The sequence below is a fragment of the Myotis myotis genome, unplaced genomic scaffold, assembly GCF_014108235.1.
Source record: "Myotis myotis isolate mMyoMyo1 unplaced genomic scaffold, mMyoMyo1.p scaffold_m19_p_3, whole genome shotgun sequence".
Classification (NCBI taxonomy): domain Eukaryota; kingdom Metazoa; phylum Chordata; class Mammalia; order Chiroptera; family Vespertilionidae; genus Myotis; species Myotis myotis.
In genome coordinates this window covers 182,282,049-182,302,339 of record NW_023416335.1, presented here as the reverse complement: position 1 = coordinate 182,302,339, position 20,291 = coordinate 182,282,049, and the positions used below count along the sequence as shown (strand labels likewise).

The 20,291-nt window shown below is 36.7% G+C and overlaps 1 protein-coding gene across 2 annotated transcripts in view; it reads right to left on the bottom strand.

The window, feature by feature from the left end:
- Positions 1 to 10,945, bottom strand: part of GYS2 (glycogen synthase 2) — a 47,644-nt gene extending 36,699 nt beyond the window's left edge. The window contains exons 1-3 of one of the 2 annotated variants that reach the window (XM_036300770.1): positions 10,493 to 10,945; positions 2,819 to 3,000; positions 165 to 356 (exon numbers count right to left, since the gene is read on the bottom strand). In XM_036300770.1, coding sequence (XP_036156663.1) covers positions 165 to 356; positions 2,819 to 3,000; positions 10,493 to 10,613 — 495 coding nt within the window. In that variant the 5' untranslated portion in view covers positions 10,614 to 10,945. The remainder of the gene's footprint in view (positions 1 to 164; positions 357 to 2,818; positions 3,001 to 10,492) is intronic. The other variant, XM_036300772.1, reaches the window with a different exon arrangement.
- Between the last annotated feature and the right edge of the window lie 9,346 nt (positions 10,946 to 20,291).

The window sequence follows — 20,291 nt, the reverse complement described above, 5'->3', positions numbered from 1 at the left end:
TGAGGAAAGCAGAACATTTTCTCTGAAATGTACTAGGACAATCAATAAAGGCAGCATCTCAAAATTTACTTAATGTAAACGTCATGGGATCATTGCTGGTCAATGCTGGGCACAGAACACAATTGTGCTGCTCCTCTGTTGTATCACTATCCAGTAAACTGTACCTCTTTTAAGAACCAGGCTGTTAAAGATCCAAATATCAACATGTCGTTGGCTTCTCGGTCATGATAAGGAATGCCGACACTGCATGCTTCCCAGAGGTCACCCTTCCACCTGTCCAATTTCCAAGCTGAAAACCCTATGTCAAAGAGCACCACGTAAGGACTCCCCTCTATCAGCCATCTTCCAAAATGTACCTGCCATATAAAGAACACAGAACCATGTATTTGTGCTCAGCAGATGTAAGCTTTATTTAGAACTCAATTGCAGATTACAGATTCTGTACAGAAAACCACAGTGATACCACAAAGCATCTGATATGGAGTTAGAATGGGCTTGCATTCATTCATCTAAAATATTTCCCTGCTTGGGAAATGCTTTTCATTAAATTTAGTCATTAAAAAAAAAAGGATCCTCACTCCTTTGACCTTGAGCTCATGGTTTTAGGATTTAATATTATAGTCTACTAGAGACCCAGTGCACAAAATCGTGCACAGGTAGGGTCCCTAGTGGCTCCCAGCTGCTGGCTGCCAGCCAGTGCCTTCCTTTGTTTTATGCCACCCTCTGGTGGTCAGCACACGTTACAGCAAGCGATCGAACTCCCGGTCGGTCGAACCCCCAAGGGGACATTTTGCATATTAGGCTTTTATATATAGAGATGTTTTTATGATAAAATCCAAAGTTGAACTGCTCTGTATCTTTAGCAACTCACAGTTCAATATTATTTCTACTGTGTCACTTATTTTCCTTTATGCAACAGGAGTCAACATATTTTCTGCTAGAAAAAGTGTTTTTTTTTCTGTTGACAAATGTATATGATTTCTCCAATTCCTCCTATAAAAATGAATGTTGCTGGAAGTGTTTCTCAGTATGGTTGCTGCCAGAAATCTTAATTAAAAATATTGCCTAAGATACATTATCTCATTAATGTAGCAGCCCAAAGTCTAATCCTATTACATTCTTCAAAGTGACTGTCCATCAGTTCAGTTAATCGAACAACCACCTCCAAGACTTTTGCCGGTTTGCCCCATTGCACAAATGCTGAAATTAAACACCATCTTCATCTATTCATCTTCCTGCACTTTTGCCCAGGCTGCTGATTGCTGCTGGGGAGAGTCACAGTCACGTACATTTGTGACATTGAAAAGTCATGACTGTACATCAGAGATGTCAGATATTCTTTATCTCTTCCTTGAACAGTTTTCAGAACTTCTTCCTTCAAATTTTTTATTTTAACACTTGCCTCCTAACTTTTGTAAGATGACCTTTAACTCCTACTTCATTAAGATCATCAAATACATTGAGTGAGACCATACTGAATCCTTCACTCACCCTTTATTACCTGTGTAAGTGAAAGGGGAGAAAGTGATTCTCTCACTAGTGCTTTGGGTCTTGTTCCCGCTCCCATTCTCAGTGGCTTTCCTTTCTTCAATCATTCATTTCTTCTGAATTTTCAACTTCTCCCTGTCTGCTAGATATTTCTTTTTTGGCATATAAATATGCTCAGACCTCACTGACATTTAATAAAACACTAATTCTCAAAATCACACAACTCTGAAACTACTTAATTTATCTCACCTCGTCAGAGAAAAATCTCATAGCCACAGCTTTTATACTCTTTTCTCACCATTCATACATTCCTCAACCCACAGCAATCTGATTTAACCTCACCTTCCTTTGAAGCGTATCTAACAAGGTTACCGTGAATGACCTTAATATTGTTAAACCAAAATGACCCTGGTTCAATCCTTTGTTGATTTGGTTCCTCCTTCATACTTGAAACTCTCTTCTCCCTTGTCTTGACCTCACTATTCCTGTATTTACAGCAACAAATTCTCAGAAACCTAGTGGCTAAAAGGACACAAACTAATTATTCTATAGTTAGGGGGTTGTAGCATGAAATAAATCTTATGGGTTAAAATCAACATGTTGGCAGAGTTTCATTCCATTTGTAGTCTCTGGAAGAGAATCTATTTCCTGGCCTTTTTCAGCTTCTAGAGGCCACCTCCATTCCTTGGCTAGTGGCCCTTCCTCCATCTCCAAAGCTCCCAGTGCCAACCTCTGTTCCATTGTCACATCTCCCCAAGTCTGATTCAACTGCCTCCCTCTTATAAGGACCCTTGTGATTACATTGGGCCCAGCCAGATAATTTCTCCATCTCAAGATCCTTAACATAATCACATGTGCAAAGGCCTTTTTGCTACATAAGCTACTATTTTCATAGGTTCTGAGGATTAGGATTTGAACATCCTTGGTTCTACATTGCTAGCTGTGCTTCTACTTTTGCAATCTCTAACTTCTTTTACTGTAACATGTTGACGTCCCCAAGGTTTGGCTCAAAATGTTCTTTTAGTCTATAAACGTCCACAGAACAATACTATGAACACGAATTATATACAATTTAGACACAAATGACTTCCCCAGAAATATCTTTACCCTATAAATTCTGCTGAGCTCTAAACCCATTATGTTACTAGATATTTATATTGCCTCAAAAATGTACCTGTTTATAATCAAGTTCATCATCTTTCTCACAAACCTGCTCCTTTTCCCTACATAGAGGAATGGTCTTCTCTTGGGAGTTAATGTGAATTGTGTCTGCTTGCCCATTACAGTTTACTAAGACTTGCCAAGTGAAGTGTTGGTCAGTATCCCTTACCTGGCAGCCATGTTGATTCATTATGTCCACTGCTCTTCTAACAGCGTCATTTGCAGGTTCACACTTTTCCACCTGAGTCTTCATATTTTGCTCAAAATATGGACCAATCAGAAAGTAATTGTCTCCCCATTCATCTGCTGTTGTTCTGGCCTTTGTCTGAATCACAGTATAGATGCCACCAACTGTTGAAAAGAAAAGGTTCCATTATCATTCAGCTTAATCATTCATTTAAGTGATAAAGGCATGGAAGTGAGTTCCCATGTTTTGTTAAGTATTTAGGGTCCATCAAGCACAAGGCTTCATTTAACTTTCTAAAGTATTTAAAGACACTAACAAATAGTCATTATTCGTTCCATTCATGCATATTTTAAAGCCCCTTCTGGGTACATGTCAGATAATAGCAGATTGGCAACAGTAAGTAGGGCAGTACAAACATTTCAAAGAAATCTGAAGAGACTATTGGAATGAAGCACTTGGCTTAATGCTCTATCCACATTGGGGTGTCAAAATGAGGCAAATAGCCATTGTCATGCCATAAGCCCTCAGCAGCTGTAGTCACCTTTCACCCCTTCTCTGACAGTGGTCCAAGAAGGGGCTAAGGTATATCCAAGTAACAGCCACTGCTGAAATGATGAGCAAGTTTTCCAAATTAAAGAGCCACTTCCATTCTAAGGAACCAAGTGAGGTCACCTTTGCCAAGAAGATCGCTCTGATAGATTTTGAGGGGGAATGTTCGGCCCAACTCTCATGTCAAACCCAATGACACAAATACAAATTTTCATATGGTATGTCCTTTCCCCTCCCCCTCCTCTGGCATTGTGGCCACCACTATTAAAACACAAAGCCAAAAAACATGCGTACTATTGGAAAATGCATATGCCTTTGGATCCAGCGTGTCCACATATAGAAAATGGTCCTGGAGGAAAACAAAAAGAGTGCCAGCAGATATGTGTAAAAGAATATGTACGGAGCATTACAATTTTGAAAGTTATAACCAACTTACATTGAACTAGTTAACTCATTTAACCTAAGGCTCAATTAGCTCATCTATCCAACGGGAATTTGCAGAGGCAACTAAGAAGAATTTTTTTTTAAGTGTGAGTCACATTTTAGCAACATATTTACATATATATATATAAGCTTTCTTCAAATAACTTTTCATCTTCGGTTGATGTCTTTCCTTCATCTTCATCTTATCAGGGAGAATGCGTTCTCGGGTTCTGACGGCACATGCTTATTAATGCCTTATTCACATTTCTATTCTTGAATACTCTTATTTACAACTGTGCATCTTGCCCAGAGATCTTACTAGGAGAACATCCTTGTTTGTTAGATTATGTGTTCAAAATTTAAATACACTGTGTAAATGCAAGCACATTTTTATTTGCTAAAGGACACAGGGGGGAAGAGGAATTCTTTATTTGAAGAAAATAAATGGTTAGATTTGGAAATTGAAATGGAAAGATAAACATGGTTAATTAATTTGCTACTTCCTTTTCTGATTTGAGGCCTTCGGTCTTGATATAGATAGTCTCCAAATAGCCTTACAGTGTTCATAAATACTATGGCTATGTTCTTTCAGTCTATCAGGAATAAAAACATAAAATATAAAAATAAAAGTCTATCCTATCCTGTTAGAGGCCTGACCATAAATAAATCTTTTCTCCCAGACATCTCTCTGTACAGTCTTTCTGTGGAGAGGACCTCTTATTGCATTTCATATGCTCAAGCACCAACTTAGCCTCTCTCTGCTCTTCCCATATCCATATGCCAACTAGTTTCCCTTGATTTTTACTCTGTTTTCCACAAACTCCTCCGTTGGCATGCTAATTATAGGTGAGTGTGATGGCATAGACATAGGGTCATTCCCATTTTCAAATTTGAGCTATAAACCAGAGGTTCACCAGCACATATTTTTTATTGATTCATTGTTTTGTCACAGCATAGATCACTGAATTTGAACTTACACTTCACTTTCAAACCTGTACTTTGTATTTTATTGATCTTCTTTTTTCCCCCAAAAAAACAACATGGGAGCTATCTTTAGTGTGAGGGCAAAGTATCAAGCCTTTCATAAGAAAGAAAAGACGAGCTCCCATGGCATATATGTCATTGAGGTAGCTACAACCCCAAGTTTCTGTCTAGAAACTGCTGATGTTGCTAAAACCAGGATTCCAAAGCAGTATGGAATATGGACATCAGCCAATATAAGACATTTTATATAGGAATATAAATTGGGAGTATCTTCACTACTTGATAAATGTTTAATAGTTACGGAATCTGAAAGTCATATGACTTCAATATGCATAGCTATTAATCGGACCCTTCTGTCTTAAGACAGTTGCAGGAGGAATCATTATACAGTTGGAATATCATTCTGTGAGTCAGCAGGGCTGGTAGGATCGAAAGTAAATGTTACTGGTGATAACAGTCAACAAATGTTTGTGTGCCCAGCACTCTGCTGAATCTGTAGTCCAAAACCAAAGCAGCTTCAGTCTCAGGCAGGGAGAGGTGAGACACTTAGAGCAAGACCAGGTGCACACCCCTCCCCGATCATACATAGTGGCAGCCCATGTTTTACACAGGAGGCGCTCAGACATGGCAAGCAGGATAAAAAGGAACTGAGGAGACTAGGTCTCTCTGAAAGCTATGTGTGTACCAAGCATGGTTTTCCCATAGATTGTGTGTTTCACGTGGTGTCGTTTAAAATGCCATTGACATGGTCACTGCATGTTCACACCAAAGAAAGGAACCTTAGCCCCAAATTACTGTGTTGCCAATGACGGTAGTAACCCTGTTCCATAACTTTTTGTCCACTTTCTGCTTTTGTGTTTAAAAACTGACTCATGGAATCACTCAAAATCAAAGCAAATATGATCATGAATGATTCAACACACTCATTTTGTGAATAAATTTTTATCTTATATGATAAAAGGTTAATATGCAAATTGTCCCCTCAACCGGGAGTTTGACCCGGAGTTCGACTAGAGGGCGGGGCTGGCTGCCCAACCACCTGCGGCCCCTCCCTCTCGGCCAGTCCCGCCCCCAAAAGTCCCCCCCCCCCCAAGTCTGGGATGGGCTGGCCAGCCAACCTCCCACATCTCCTCCCCCCAGCTGTCCGGGCCCGATCAGCTGTGATCGGGGCAGTTCAGCCGGACCCCACCCGTGCACGAATTCATGCACTGGGCCCCTAGTGAAGAATAATAAGTTAACACCTACAAAGTGTTTATTTAATGCTAGGAGTTATTCTAAGTGGTTTACAATTGTTTTCATTTTTACAATATCATTATAGGTAGATACTATTATTATCTTTATTTGTAGATGGGGAAACTGAGACGCAGAGAGGCTCTGAGAGGGATCCACCATCAAACAAGTAATGATGAGACTGGGATTTCAGTTCAGTCTGACTCCAGGGTCCACGGACTATGGACAACAAGACTGTAAGCTACTGTGCTGAGCAACATATTGATGGTTCTTTAAAGATGGTGGCAAGAGGGACAGAGGAAGAAAAGAGCAGTGTCACAAACAATAAACTCCTTCAGGTGTTGGGAGTTTCAAAGCCACTTGGGAAACAGTACTTAAAGGAAATCACTTTTTAAGTTCGGCTCTAGGCACTTCTGAGTTAACAGAAAAAGAAGCCCAGGGCTTAGACAGTGGTTTTCAACCTTCCAGCCCTTTAAATACAGTTCCTCATGTTGTGACCCAACCATAAAATTATTTTCGTTGCTACTTCATAACTGTAATGTTGCTACTGTTATGAATCGTAATGTGAATATCTGATTTGCAGGATGGTCTTAGGTGACCCCTGTGAAAGAGTTGTTTGACCACCAAAGGGGTTGCGACCCACAGGTTGAGAACCACTGGCTTAGAGGAAGTTAGAGCAGTGGTTCTCATGTTATTCGTTGAGGCCTTTAGAAATCTGATGAAAACATTCTGCCCTCTTCTCCAAAACAGCACTTACAGGTAGGAGCACATATTCTCAGATACAATATCTTGAGGTTTACAAACGCTTTGAGGTCCACTTCTATCAAGATCCCCACCTTTAGAATACCTGCCTCAGAACATGGACTTGCAATCATGGTCATTTTCTACCAAGCCCTTTTTGATTATAGTTTTTCCATGTGCCATTCATAGCATATCATGTGACCCAAAGCTAGTGATGGGGCCTAGCTTAAAGGAGGGAGCAGGCAGAATTATGTCCAGCAATATTCTGGCTTAGGGCTAAAATAGATTGTTTTTAGTTGCTTTTAAAAGAGAAGCATTCATTTAGTAACTAAATTACAAAAATGTTCACATATATTACATTAGCATTCATTCTTTTTGACAATGTTCATAAGCTCTTTTTAATGATCCTAAACATCCTCAACATGACCATTGATTCATAGTCTACAATGATTTGGGCAAGTCTGTGCAGAAGAAATGATTGTGGTAAGAGGTTTTCTACAAACCCCAAACTAGTTAGAACCCTGACCCTGCCCCCCGCTGCACATACATTATGTAGTATTAGAGAATCTTGTACTTATTCTTACACACATCACACTTGACTATAGTTGCATGTTCAATGTCTACCATCCTGCAAGTTTGCAAATTTTGGAAGACTGGGAATCAATTTTATATTGTTAAACTCTATGCTCCTCATCTTCCAGTGCCTGACATGTAATAGACACTTGATGAATATTTATATTGAATAATAAATGGATTATAATAATAAATGGATGAATTGATAAAAGCAATACATTTCAAGAATAACATGAACAAATGGAAAAAGTTATTTTGAGGTCAAAGAATTAGCATCCAATAATTTAACTATAACTCTTACATTTGTTATAGTTTACACATTTTCATTGTTTGCTGGCAAAATTCTGGCGGTAAAGGACTTATTTTTTCTCTCTAAGAAATCTTTTGTGTTCTTGGATCTAAATTCATTTCCTGTTTGCCCCTACAAACCACTGAAAGATGGCTGAAGCATATTACGCTCATTCCATTCATGAAGAAACTGCTGTTCAGATAGTTTACTTGCAGGGGTGGGGAACGTCAATCAGGCCTGCAGGCCGTATGAGGTCCGTGAAATCATTTGGTCTGGCTCTGCCAAGGCATTAGAGGTGAGTTAATTAAATGTTTGACCAAAGATAGCAGGCTAATTTTCAGGTTTATAATTTTGAATGGCTCGAGAATAATGGTATATATATATCCAAATGGCCCTTGGCTAAAACAAGGTCCCCCAACCCTGGTTTAAGGGATGTTTTAAAAAGTCTCGGGAATCTATGATCTTTGACTGCAAGTCCAGTGTTCTTTCATCTGTAGAAAATTTCCTTAGGCACTGGATGTTTTAATTTTATCTTTGTGTGGTAATTAAAAGAGCAGTGGACTCAAAGGAGACCTAACTGCTGGTCCCGACCCTGCAATTTACTTGCTCATGAAAGCCTGTAGCTGTCTGTTTCATCTTTGAGGAGCTGGGCTCATGATTGCTAAGATGCCTCATATCCTGGCTATGAACTGGAGGGGAATAAAAGTTCAAAGTTAAAAAGAAACGATGGTGTCAATGTATTATCAGAGGTGAACACAATAATTGTCCATTCATATAAACATCTCTAAAAATTAGTCTGCAATAGATATTAAAATAAAGATATGTTGGAGATGGTAAGTCACATTGTGGGTCCCTTCGCAAGATAACAAAATTCCCTTTCTCTTGCATGGGAAATAAAAGAAAATAAGTATAAAGGAAGCATAGAGGTTGAAAATAAATGTATTCATTTCCTTCATTTAAAAGAAAAAAATCCCTTTGAGCATTTTCTGTGTGCCAGGCACTGTTCTAGGCCTGACATCAGCACGCATGTCATCAGGATACGAGATCCATGGATAACAGCTCTCACCAGTGTGTGCCCAGCACCAGGAGACAATGTTCCATTAAGGTTCGTTAAGTGGAGAGACCAGGAGGAAGAAGAAAGGGCTCTCAGTGGTTCTCAACCTTCTGGCACTTTAAATACAGTTCCTCATGTTGTGACCCAACCATAAAATTATTTTCGTTGCTACTTCATAACTGTAATGTTGCTACTGTTATGAATCGTAATGTAAATATCGACCCCTGTGAAAGGGTCGTTCGACCGCTAAAGGGGTCGCGACCCACAGGTTGAGAACCGCTGGTTAGGTGCTGGAACTCACGCAGACTTCTCCTGAACTGTTTCCTGCTGCTAGTAATTCCTCCCATTTTTTCCACCAACAAGCTATATTCTTGAGTTCCTGCCTACTCTGTAGAGCAAACCTTTATTTAAAGGCACAGTCTGAGATTTATGTGTAACAGAGATGGCTCTGTTCCCAGGAACACGGGGCATATTTAAAAACCTTGAGACTGGAAAAAAAGAAACAGGTATTTGTAAACAGATATTTAAAAACACTTCCCTTCTCCATAGTATGGTTTCTGTTCTCTTTGCTTTCTCCTCACTAAACTGCAAAAACAAAAAAAGACCATGCTTTGTTCTCTTACGTTCACTCTGTGCATTTCTACACAGGCAGACTTGATTTTTAATTTTGATGGTATGATTTTATGAAAGCATACACATGAGCACTTTGAACATGTAGCATAAGGTGAAAATCTGAACAGATGCTGAATATAATTCCTCCACCTTTGAGGTTATGCTGGTTCTGATTAGCGAAAAGGAAATAATATATCATATTCATGTAATCATTTCAGATCCTTTCAGATCCTCTAAATTCCACAAATTGCCACTGACTTTTACCCGTCAATCACTTGACCTGGTCCTTCATGATCCTGAAGAATTCAACCTTCAAAACTTACTTTTTTCTTACTAATATTCTAGACTTTTAAACTAGAGAGTATCAATTCATAAGGAATTTCTTCTTCTATAATTTTACAGATTCCTTTCTTATTAAAATCATTTAGGTTGAGTACTCCATTTTGCCTTCTCCAATCTGGCACAAATGAGATTATACCTTATTGGGAAGTTATTTTAATTTTGTTAATTTGACTTCATTTCTTATTTTATAATTCCTATGTATATGTTATTGAAAATCACTTTTGTTCTTCATAATAGGAGCTCAATATTATGCCTTCTGAGCTGCTTCTAAATTAAAACTTTAATTCCAAGCTAATCTTGAATTACAGGAAACATTAGCTACTTAATAGAAATGCTATCAGTCTATGGAGTTAACGCTTCTGATTGATCCTGATCCGGTACAGTCCTCCCTAAAATAAAGTACAAAGTTGTGTTTTTTGTTGAAAACAAAATCATAAAACCCCAAAAAGTAAATATTAACTTTTTATTTCTATTTTTCCATAACATGGATTTTAAATGAAATGCACATTCCCTAGCAAAGACTAATATGTTCAGCGTTCCCTTCAGCACATATAGGGTGTCCCAAAAAATGTATACACACATTTTCAATAATTATAAAGGCAGTGTTTATTAAAATACACTTCATTTTCAACATTGAGCTATCAGCTATTAAAGTATGTATACATTTTTTGAGGGGTACCGTGTATACACGTCTAAGTTTTCATTGCCTGTTGAAGTAGACACAATTAACTATAACCTAAGCTTATATTCAGTTTGAGTGCCTACTTATTCATTGGCAATTCATTTGATTAATTCATTGTCCTAAATCTACCTTCTTCAGCAATCTGTCAATGAGCCACCTTCCGGGGCCAGTACAAACCTTTATTGGTCACTTCCCAAGCAACTTCAAAGAGAAGCAAATCTTCCACGGGAAGTTCTTCAACTTCCCACTGGGGAAGCCCACTCAGGGATGTCACAGATAGGGATCGGCCTCGGAGCATTCTTCTTCCAGTCCCCTGAAACTTGTTTGATTCACTCTTTCAATTAACTGTAGGAGCCGTGCGCTTTAGAGAGTGGAGGTTCAAAGCTGGTAGATCGCAGGCTTGGATAGCTTTTCGTAGGAGTGAACCAGCAGAATAAAATCTCATCTGCTTCCCAGAGAACTCACAGGTGAGGGAGGAATTGTCCAGTTCTCTTTGCAGTCTTTCCAGGTGGGTCCACTGAGGACAGTATCTCCAATCAGAATCTACGCAAAAAACCCAGAGCTATCCCAAGTAAAACCCTCAGTCTGGGGTTTAGGCAAGCAACCCCCCGTAGTGCCATCCTCATAGGCTGATCATGGTGCATGTCCAGACCTTTAGCCCTTGTCCTTTTGACCAAATTCCTAGACTCACACGGTCACCAGTGCTTATTTCATCACTTCCAAAGGGATCCAAGAATTTAGCAATTCCCCTTATAAATTTTGCAGAGCATTTTAGATTACACATAGAATTGACTGGGACATATTTCTATACTTCCAATCACTTTATATTTCCTAAGTATTATTCTTTCTTTTGATTCCCATTTCTAGAGCATTAAAAATTATTCCTAATTATTTTATTCTACATCTGCAAATTTACCTTTGAAGGTAAGTATAGATTTTGGCTTCCCTTTTCTTAATTACTTTTTCTTTAAAATTTCCCTGTGGGCAGATCCACGTGCCCTGTCTTTGGGGTTCGTGGGTCGCCCGGGGACGCAATAAACCTTTCCTTTTCTTTCTTAAAAAAAATAAAAAAAAAATAAAAAATAAAAATAAAATAAAATAAAATAAAATTTCCCTGTGAAAAACTATAAATGCAAGTGTGTGTTTGGGTATAAAACACAAAGAATATAGTTTTGCCTGATCAATGATTGTCAGATCATAATTTTAATGAGATAGTAGAAATAAATTTTAGTCCCATTTGTACATTTACCTCAAATAGCTTCAAACTGATAAAGAATAATTTAGTGGATATAATCATGTTAAAATAAGAGAAAAATGCAAACTATATTAGGTTCTGAAATATAACCAGGATCACCTTGTCAATAAATGCCATATATTTACTTTTTCATGTGTTTGTATGTATATATGTATGTGTGTGCTAATTTATTTACATACACAAAGAGACACACTCTATATTGCATTTAAATGGAGTAACAACGTTCTCAAGCATGCTGACTTTTGAAATATCTTACTTTATAGATTTAGCTTACAATCAGTATTTTTACATTTTCATTCCATATAGCGATAGAATTGAAATTCACACAAAATATCCTTTACATTAGAATTACAAGTAGAATTCTCTTAAAATAATTTGTTACTTGTTTGTACTATCACTATTTTATTTTTGCTCTTTATTATTACTAAAAGTTACTTATTAGTAACTTTTTATTAGGTATTTAGCCATTGTTTGTACACTTGGCCTTATTAACTCAAGCCCTATATTAATGACTTAAAACAGATAAAAGCATACTTCATTATCTGATATTAAATCAATGTAAATCAAGTAGATTAAATGTCTTTCATGATTACCAACATATTTGATTCTTATCTTTGTCTACAAAATAAATTTAAGTATATAGTTTGTTATTCATTCAGTTGGTAAGAAAAAAACTATATGGTTAATAAAAAAAATAGAGCACTAAAACAGTAAATATAGGAGCCCAATTTATCAAAACGACTGTCTCCTTTACAGAATAATTTGCTGGTGTTGACATAACCTCTGTTGAGTCCTGCAAATACAAATTCCAATAAAAACAAACAGAAGGGCATGCTGACAAGAAGTGAGGATGGGATGGCAGGGTGATGACAGAGAGTCAGGCTTGCAGTGTTCAGGCTCAGCAACCCTGTGATTGGTTCTTCCAGGAATAAACAAGCCCCAGGATAGCCAGTTCACAATACCCAAATCACATTGTGACACTTTATTCATTTATAGCAAGTTCCAGGTACCATGTGCTTGGTTGTAAAATAATCATTCTTGGGGCCACATCCAATCTGCCGCTTATCAGCTATGCAAACTCAAGCCAATTTCTTAACTAAGTTTTGGTTTTCTGACAAAAATAGGAAAAACACCATTTACATAGGGTACTTAGTAGAGTGCCTGACACTATATTTACCACTTTATAACTGTCAGTCTTATTTATAAGACATAGTAGTCTATTAAAAGCACTTCTGGTTGTTACTATTGCAGAGGAAATGAAAGAGAGGCTTATTTTTCTTTAAATTTTTTGAATATTGTGCCACATGCATATGTTATCTGCTCAATGACCTTAGATCAATGAAAATATTTCATGACATACTAATAAAAGTAAGTAACATATAAAAAATAAATAAATAGTACAATTGATTCAGTGTTATACAAAAAATAGATATGTATTTCTCCTAGTGAAATATATCTATACTAATAAAATGGTAATATGCTAATTAAACTGGATCAACCCGACCTCTTCCAGACATCTGACTTCCTTCCAGATAAAGTCATGGTGGCAGGGGGCCAAGGCAGAGGTGGTTAGGGGTGATCAGGCCAGGAGGGGAGCAAGCAGTTAGGGGCAATCAGGTTGGCAGGGGTGGGCAGTTGGGGGCAAAATCAGGCTGGCAGGGGAGGGCCATTGGGGGCGATTGAGTCAGCAGGGGAGGGCAATTATGTGGTGATCAGGCCTGCAGGAGAGCAGTTAGGGCTCAATCAGGCCAGCAGGCAGGGGAGCAGTTAGGAGCCAGTGGTCTCGGATTGTGAGAGGGATGTCCGGCTGCCAGACATCCCCCAAGGGGTCCCAGATTGTAGAGGGTGCAGGTCAGGCTAAGGGACACACACCCTCCATGCATGAATTTCATGCACCAGGCCTTTAGTATAAATATAAGACTGAAATAGATACAAAATTCTCACAATTGTTTTCTTTAGGAGGTACTGATGATGATTATTATTTATGTGCTTTTTTTCTTTACTCGTATTCTACAAATTTTCTGCAATAAACATGTATATAAATTTATATATATGTATACACACACACACACACACACACACATATATATATATATATATATATATATATATATTTACACAGAATAAGTAAACCAGTTTTTGAAAGTTTAATCACATCACCTCGTGATTATTTCATTCATTCTCACTCATTATTTTGCTATTTAGAAAATTTTGATCTCTGGCTCTCACTTGGGCTTTTGCCTCAGGCACAAGCACTCTCAGCAACACATCATCTCCTAGTGACCCCTCACAGTAGCCTGATATAACTCTTTTGATCCTATTATCCCAACATGAGGGCATTGTGCCAATTCTTTGCTTTTCCGTGGTGAATGCCTTTTTCAAAATTGCTCCCTGAGTCAACAAAGGTGAAATAAATGGAACCACCCAAAATATGTCTGTGTGATCTTCATTGTCCATGATATCTGGATGAATCCCCCTCTTTCCAATATATGTGAAAAGAAAGGCATTCACATATGCAGTATGATCTGGATGGGAATCAGAGAAAGTTCTCTGCTTTCTTAATAGTCTGAGAATCTCTGAGTTCTCTCCTCTAGAATTTATATTAAAAGCATAAATTGGTGAGCTAAGAGCATAATCAATGAGAGAAAGGGAAATGGGGTTTCCCCAAGATGGGAGAAGAAATCTCGAAAATTCCTGATCCCTAATTTCACACTCACACTAATGTGTTATCATTCAATAAAAAGACATGAGAGGACAATTAGAAAAAGAAAGATTTGTGTTTGGTTTCCTTGGTAAGTATTCCAGCAGAGGTCGCTAGATACATGTAGAAAACCACTCTGGTTTTGACATTTCCCAACCATCTTGGAAGTCTTTAGGATTTTGAAGGCTTGATTGGCCTGCTCCTGCATATCCACACAGGTTCAGTTAATGTATTTATGAGTACCTACTATGTGCAACTTACTATTCTAGAAGCTGAATATATTTTCAATGAACCGTGGACAAGTTCCTCCTTCAGTGAACAGATAGACATTAATCATGTAAACAAATACATAAATTATATTGTTTCAGATGCGGCTAAGTTTCTGAAGAAGAAAGACTACAAAATGGTACAAAGTGCCATTTGATAAAAATTGGTGCTTTGGCTGGGGATGGACAGGAAGACTACTTGGAGGAAGTGATATTTGAATTGAGACACAAATAATGAGAAAGAGACAACACTTGAGATCTGGGAGGAGAGATAGCAATGCCTTTAACACTTACAGGGACAGAAAGAAGACCAATGTGCTTAGAACCCAGAGCATAATGAATGAGAGAGACTCTGGTGGGGGACGTCAGAGAGGGAAGCAGGGAACACATCACAGAGAAGCTGGTAGAGAGCTTGCGTTTTATCCTGGTTGTGATAGGAGGTCATTGGATGGTTTTAAGAAGAGGAGTAATGTGACTACTGATACTACAGAAATAGGATTAAAATTAAGAATTAAATATGTGGTCATAACCCTTGGCTTCATGAAATTTACATTGTGGCAGGGCAAGCCAGTATTAAAGAAGTAATTTAAGGACTTTGAAGGTGGTGAATTATATACAGTACTGTGAGAGCATATAATAATAGAATTAATGTGATCTAGAATATTAAGAATGACTTCTCAAGAAAAATAAAAGGCATCCAAATGAGAAAGTCAAAAGGAAAAATATCACTATTTGAAGATAGCATTTTATTATATGTAGAAAACACTAAAGACACCATCAAAAAAAGCTGTTAGAACTAATTAACTAATTCAGTAAAATTGAGGAATTCAAAATCAATAAGCAAAAATCTGTTGTATTTCTATTCACTGAGAACACACTATCAAAAAATTTAAGAAAAATTCCATTTATAATTGCATTCAGAGAATAAAATACCTAAAAATAAACTTAACCAAGGATGTAAAAGACCTGAACACTGAAAACGATGAGACATTGATGAAAGAAATTAAAGACAATTAAATGGAAAGATAGTCTATGCTCCAGGATTGGAAGATTTAATATTTTTAAGGTATCCATATACCCAAAGCAATCTAAAGATTTAATGCAATACTATCAAGCTTCCAGTGGCATTTTCACAGAAATAGAACACATAACACTATAATTTGTGTGGAACCATAATCACAAAAGACTCCAGTAGCCAAAGCAATCTTGAGAAAGAAGTGCAATGCTGGAGGTATCATACTTCCTGATTTTAAACTGTATTACAAAGCTATAGTAATCAAAAAATGATATTGCCATAAAAACAGACACATAGATCTGGGAACAGAATAGAGAACTCAGAAGTAAGCCCACACATATAATCAATTAATTTATTAACTGAGGCTAATTTATTGATTGATGCAATGGGGAAAGGACAATCTCTTCAATACGTGGTGCTGGGAAAATAGGACAACCACATGCAAAAAAAAAAAAGAAAGAAAAGAAAAGAAAGAAAGAAGACTACTATCTTACAGCATGCACAAAAATAAACTCAAAATGAATTAAAGACTTATACATAACACCTGAAACCATAAAACTCATAGAAAAAAATTTAAAAAGCCCCTTGATATTAGTCTTGACAATGATTTTTGGGATTTAACACCAAGCAAAGGCAAAACAACAACAAAAATAAACAAATAGGACTACATCAAGCTAAAAAGCTTCTGCACAGCAAAGGAAACCAACAGAAAGAAAAGGCAACCTACCAAATGAAAGAAAATATTTACAAATCATATATCTGATGAGGGTTTAACATTCAAAATATGTGAAGAACTTCTGCAACTCAATAACAAAAATATCCCAGACGATTCAATTAAAAAATGGGCAGAGTATCTAAATAGACATTTTTTTCATATTTGATTATTAAAACTCCAATAAACTTACTACTTATTATATGGGTTGAGGCAGTGGAGGAAAGTGTTTATAAGCCATTTAATCTTTAAATGACGTGTAAACATATTATTGAGCTTACAATGTGTTCAATATTAACATACAATAAAAATGCCTTCTTATCTATGTGGATATTACATAAAAATAATATTTATATATAAAATTGGTCTTTTTTTAACTTTATTTTTATTGTTGACACTATTATAGATGTCCCCATCCCACTCTCCTTTGCCTACCTCCTTTTAACCTAAAAATATATCCTGCTCATATACCACTGAACTAACATTTATTAATAGCCTCCTTGTATCAAGCATTGTGTTAGCACTCTTCTCTCTCCTATTTCCCTCACACTATTACTAAGAATAAAAGCAAAATGTAATAAATCTTTAAATTTTAAGTAATCTCATGATGTCTCCTTGCAAAGGACTTGACAAATATGTGTGTGTGCGCGTGTACGTGTTATTTTTGTCTACTGTTAAAAATATCCTGTGCGTTGTTCTTAGAATTACATAGCTGATTAGAAATGTCCATGTAAGTGTTCTTTGTGAATTGAAAGCACCAGCTGCCTGGTATCAGGTGGGAGTCACAGCTTCCAGGCGACCATCTAGTTCCTCATTGCTAAGAGGACTTGCCCGGCAACCATGAGTGTTTTGTAATGTGGGTAAGCAAATTCCATGTAATTCAAGCAAACAAGAGATAACTTGGAAAGTGAGTTATCAACACCCCCTGACTGATTGTTTTCCTCTTGGGAGAAAAATTGCCTGTGTTACTTAACCTTTCTACACTTCAGGGTTTTCTTATTTTTCTTAGAAAGCTGTTTTCATGCCAAACTAAATTCATCTCAGGATAATTTCACTACCTATCTATCTGTTCTTTTCTGATCCCTAGTAATAAAATTTCTTGATTGTTTCAAAATAAACTAAGTTAAATCTGTCTTCTGAGGATGTAAGAATTTGTATTTTTCTACTCCATATCATCCTGTTAAATCTCTTGTTGTTGTTTTTTTACATTGTAAAGCCTATTCTCTATTATCTGCAGGCAAATGTATTAATATAGGATATTTAAAGAGAATGATGGTTCTTCCATCATTAGCTTTTATGCATTTCAAGTTAATCTAGAAATAAGGAAATACATGTCTCGATGCTAGATTCTGAAACACAGTGTCTATTCAGAAACAGCCTGTTTCATTGCAAGGATTTGAAAAGAGACACTGAATTTATTTCTTAGTAATGCTTATTATAGAGTATACAATGAAAATATCTTATATAGTGTGACATTTATTAGAATTGCAAACTTTCTCAAGGGAAAATTACTAGTCCATGAAAAAACTTGGGAAACTGATTTCTATAAACCAAGCATGTCGTTCTTACAATCTAATGACCTGGTTGGTACAGATTGTTTTACTTTATGATCCAGCAAGAACACTAAAAAAAAAAAAATTTGTTAGAACATTCAGAACGTTTGTAAAGGACATTTTATGAAAGAATAAAGCCTTTTTGTTATTTTCCCACGGTGTAGGAGGCTGGGGGGAAAAAGTGAAACAAGAAAACAATTTATCAAATTTCTGAAGACTTTAATGTTCTTATTTTTTACGTTGAAAGCAATTAACATTTTTACTTTAATAAACAATATGGTAACTTGCTTCATAAGTCATAGAGTTTAAAAATTATACCCTAAAATGCTCCCTTTTGTCTGTTTGCATCTCATGACACTGCTTTGCCCCGACCATCACCTGTTAACTCTAAAAGTACATAGGCCTTTTTTGTAACTTTACAGTTCCTTAATGTACATACAATCAAATATTAAATATGCTCTTTCCCTCTCCATTTTTTGTAGACAATTCTTTTCACTTACCAATATGTCTTTCTAAATTGATATGTGGCAAAATGCTCATATTTGTACTCTATGGAATATTATTTCATTAAATGAATAAATATGTTCTATAGATGGGTGTTTCAATTGTTTAGTATCTTTTTCTATTATAAACAGTACTACCTGACTAAACGAATATATATATTGTGTTGTTCTTGTGCTAGTATGTAGGATTAACTCCCCAAAATGGAACTTCTGAATCAAAGGCATATACTTTGATAACTTAAATAGATATTGCTCAGTTGCCCTCCATCAGAGTTATATTAATTCATGCTCCTTCCAGCAATATATGAGTTCCATTTCCTCACAGTTATGCTAATAGAATGTGTTATCCAATATTGGGGCTTTTTTTCTATTAGGTGATAAAATATATCTGGATGTTTATAACTTGCACTTCTTACAAATAAAGTTGAGAATTTTTCACATATTTCATAATAATTTGTGAATTGTCTTTTTTGTGAGTTGTCTATTCACATCCTTTTGATTGTTTTCCTATATATTTAAAAAAATCATTTTCTAAGAAATTCCACATACATTTAGCCTTTGCCTGTGATATGAGTTGCTATTCCCCCACCCCCAGTTCGTTGTTGTCTTTTGGCTTTGCTTATATTGCTTTTTACAGGCAGGCAGCTCTGTTTTTGTGGCTGAATTGATTTGAACCAGTCTCCCCGCCCCCCACCCCCTCCTGCCAATGACTATATTTGGAGACTTAGTTACAAAAGTCCTCCTAAGTTCAAGGTAATAAAGAAATGTATCATATTTTCTTTTAGAACTGACATATATTTCTCTTTCTGCTTTTAGTCATTCTTTTTTCTAGTCATGCTCTTGAGTTATAATTCTTTCCATTTGTCTTTACTGAGTCCTTTATGGCTAAATGATCTGTCAGTCCCAGAAAGTGTGATTTTCGCATTTTGGATACTGACCTATGGAATATCTGAATCCGTGTATTACCTGGCCAGGTGTCACTGGGCATCTACTCTATTTGAAAAGAATGTGAGCAGTTCCATTTTCTGTGTTATTCCAGAGAATAACTAAAGCACTCTGAATATGTGAGGACTCAGTTTTTCCTCGATTTTACAGCATCTTGTCTTGCAATTTATCATTCATGTCTCTCTACTCAATCAGATAAAAGGTTATTTACTAACAGATACTTTGCTTATGGTTGATTGTTCCCAATAAAGTCCATTGTTCCCAATAAAGACAGAGTGTGCCACTAAGAATTAGGTTTGGCTAGCTGCGAAAGATGGAGTGATAGGAGTTTATTTCCTCGCAGTGTAAAGGCAATTTGGATGCAGGCAGTCCTTAGTTGGTAGAGCTGCTCCATGAAAACAAAGACCCAGACTTCTCCCAGCCCTTAGCTCTGTCATCCCAAGGGTTTCACCTTTCTGCTCATGGTCCAGGACAGCTAATAAATGTGAGATTATGGTAAATATCTATATCTAAAATGTCTATTCTCCTGTAGGATGACGAGAATATGTGGTTGGTTTTTGTCTTTGTCCTTATTTGGCAAAATAAAAAGTTGGCAAACTTATGTTGAGGCCCCTGTAGCTCCCTCGCCACAAGTACTCATTTCCAATCCCCGACAAAGTTTCAAATATTTTAAATGGGTCCATGAAAAGTCAAACTTGGAAACCACTGGCTTGGAAACCAGTATTCATCTAGAAACTAGAACAATGAATTAGAGACATAAATGAAAATAACCTTTCTCCTTACGTCTAAATATGATCGTCATACCAAAAGGTGAAGTCATTTCGGTAATGTGAGCTGAGAAAGGTACTTAATAGGTGCCTGACTCAGTCTCCCTTTCTGTAATACAGGAACATCTTCATAATATGCTAGAGCATTAAATGAAAGGATGATTTCAGTATTATTTTATGAACTCTGATATAAAAATGAAACTATAACTAGTATTTACTGAACTGTGTATACTGTGCTCAAGAGCACAGATTAAGAAAC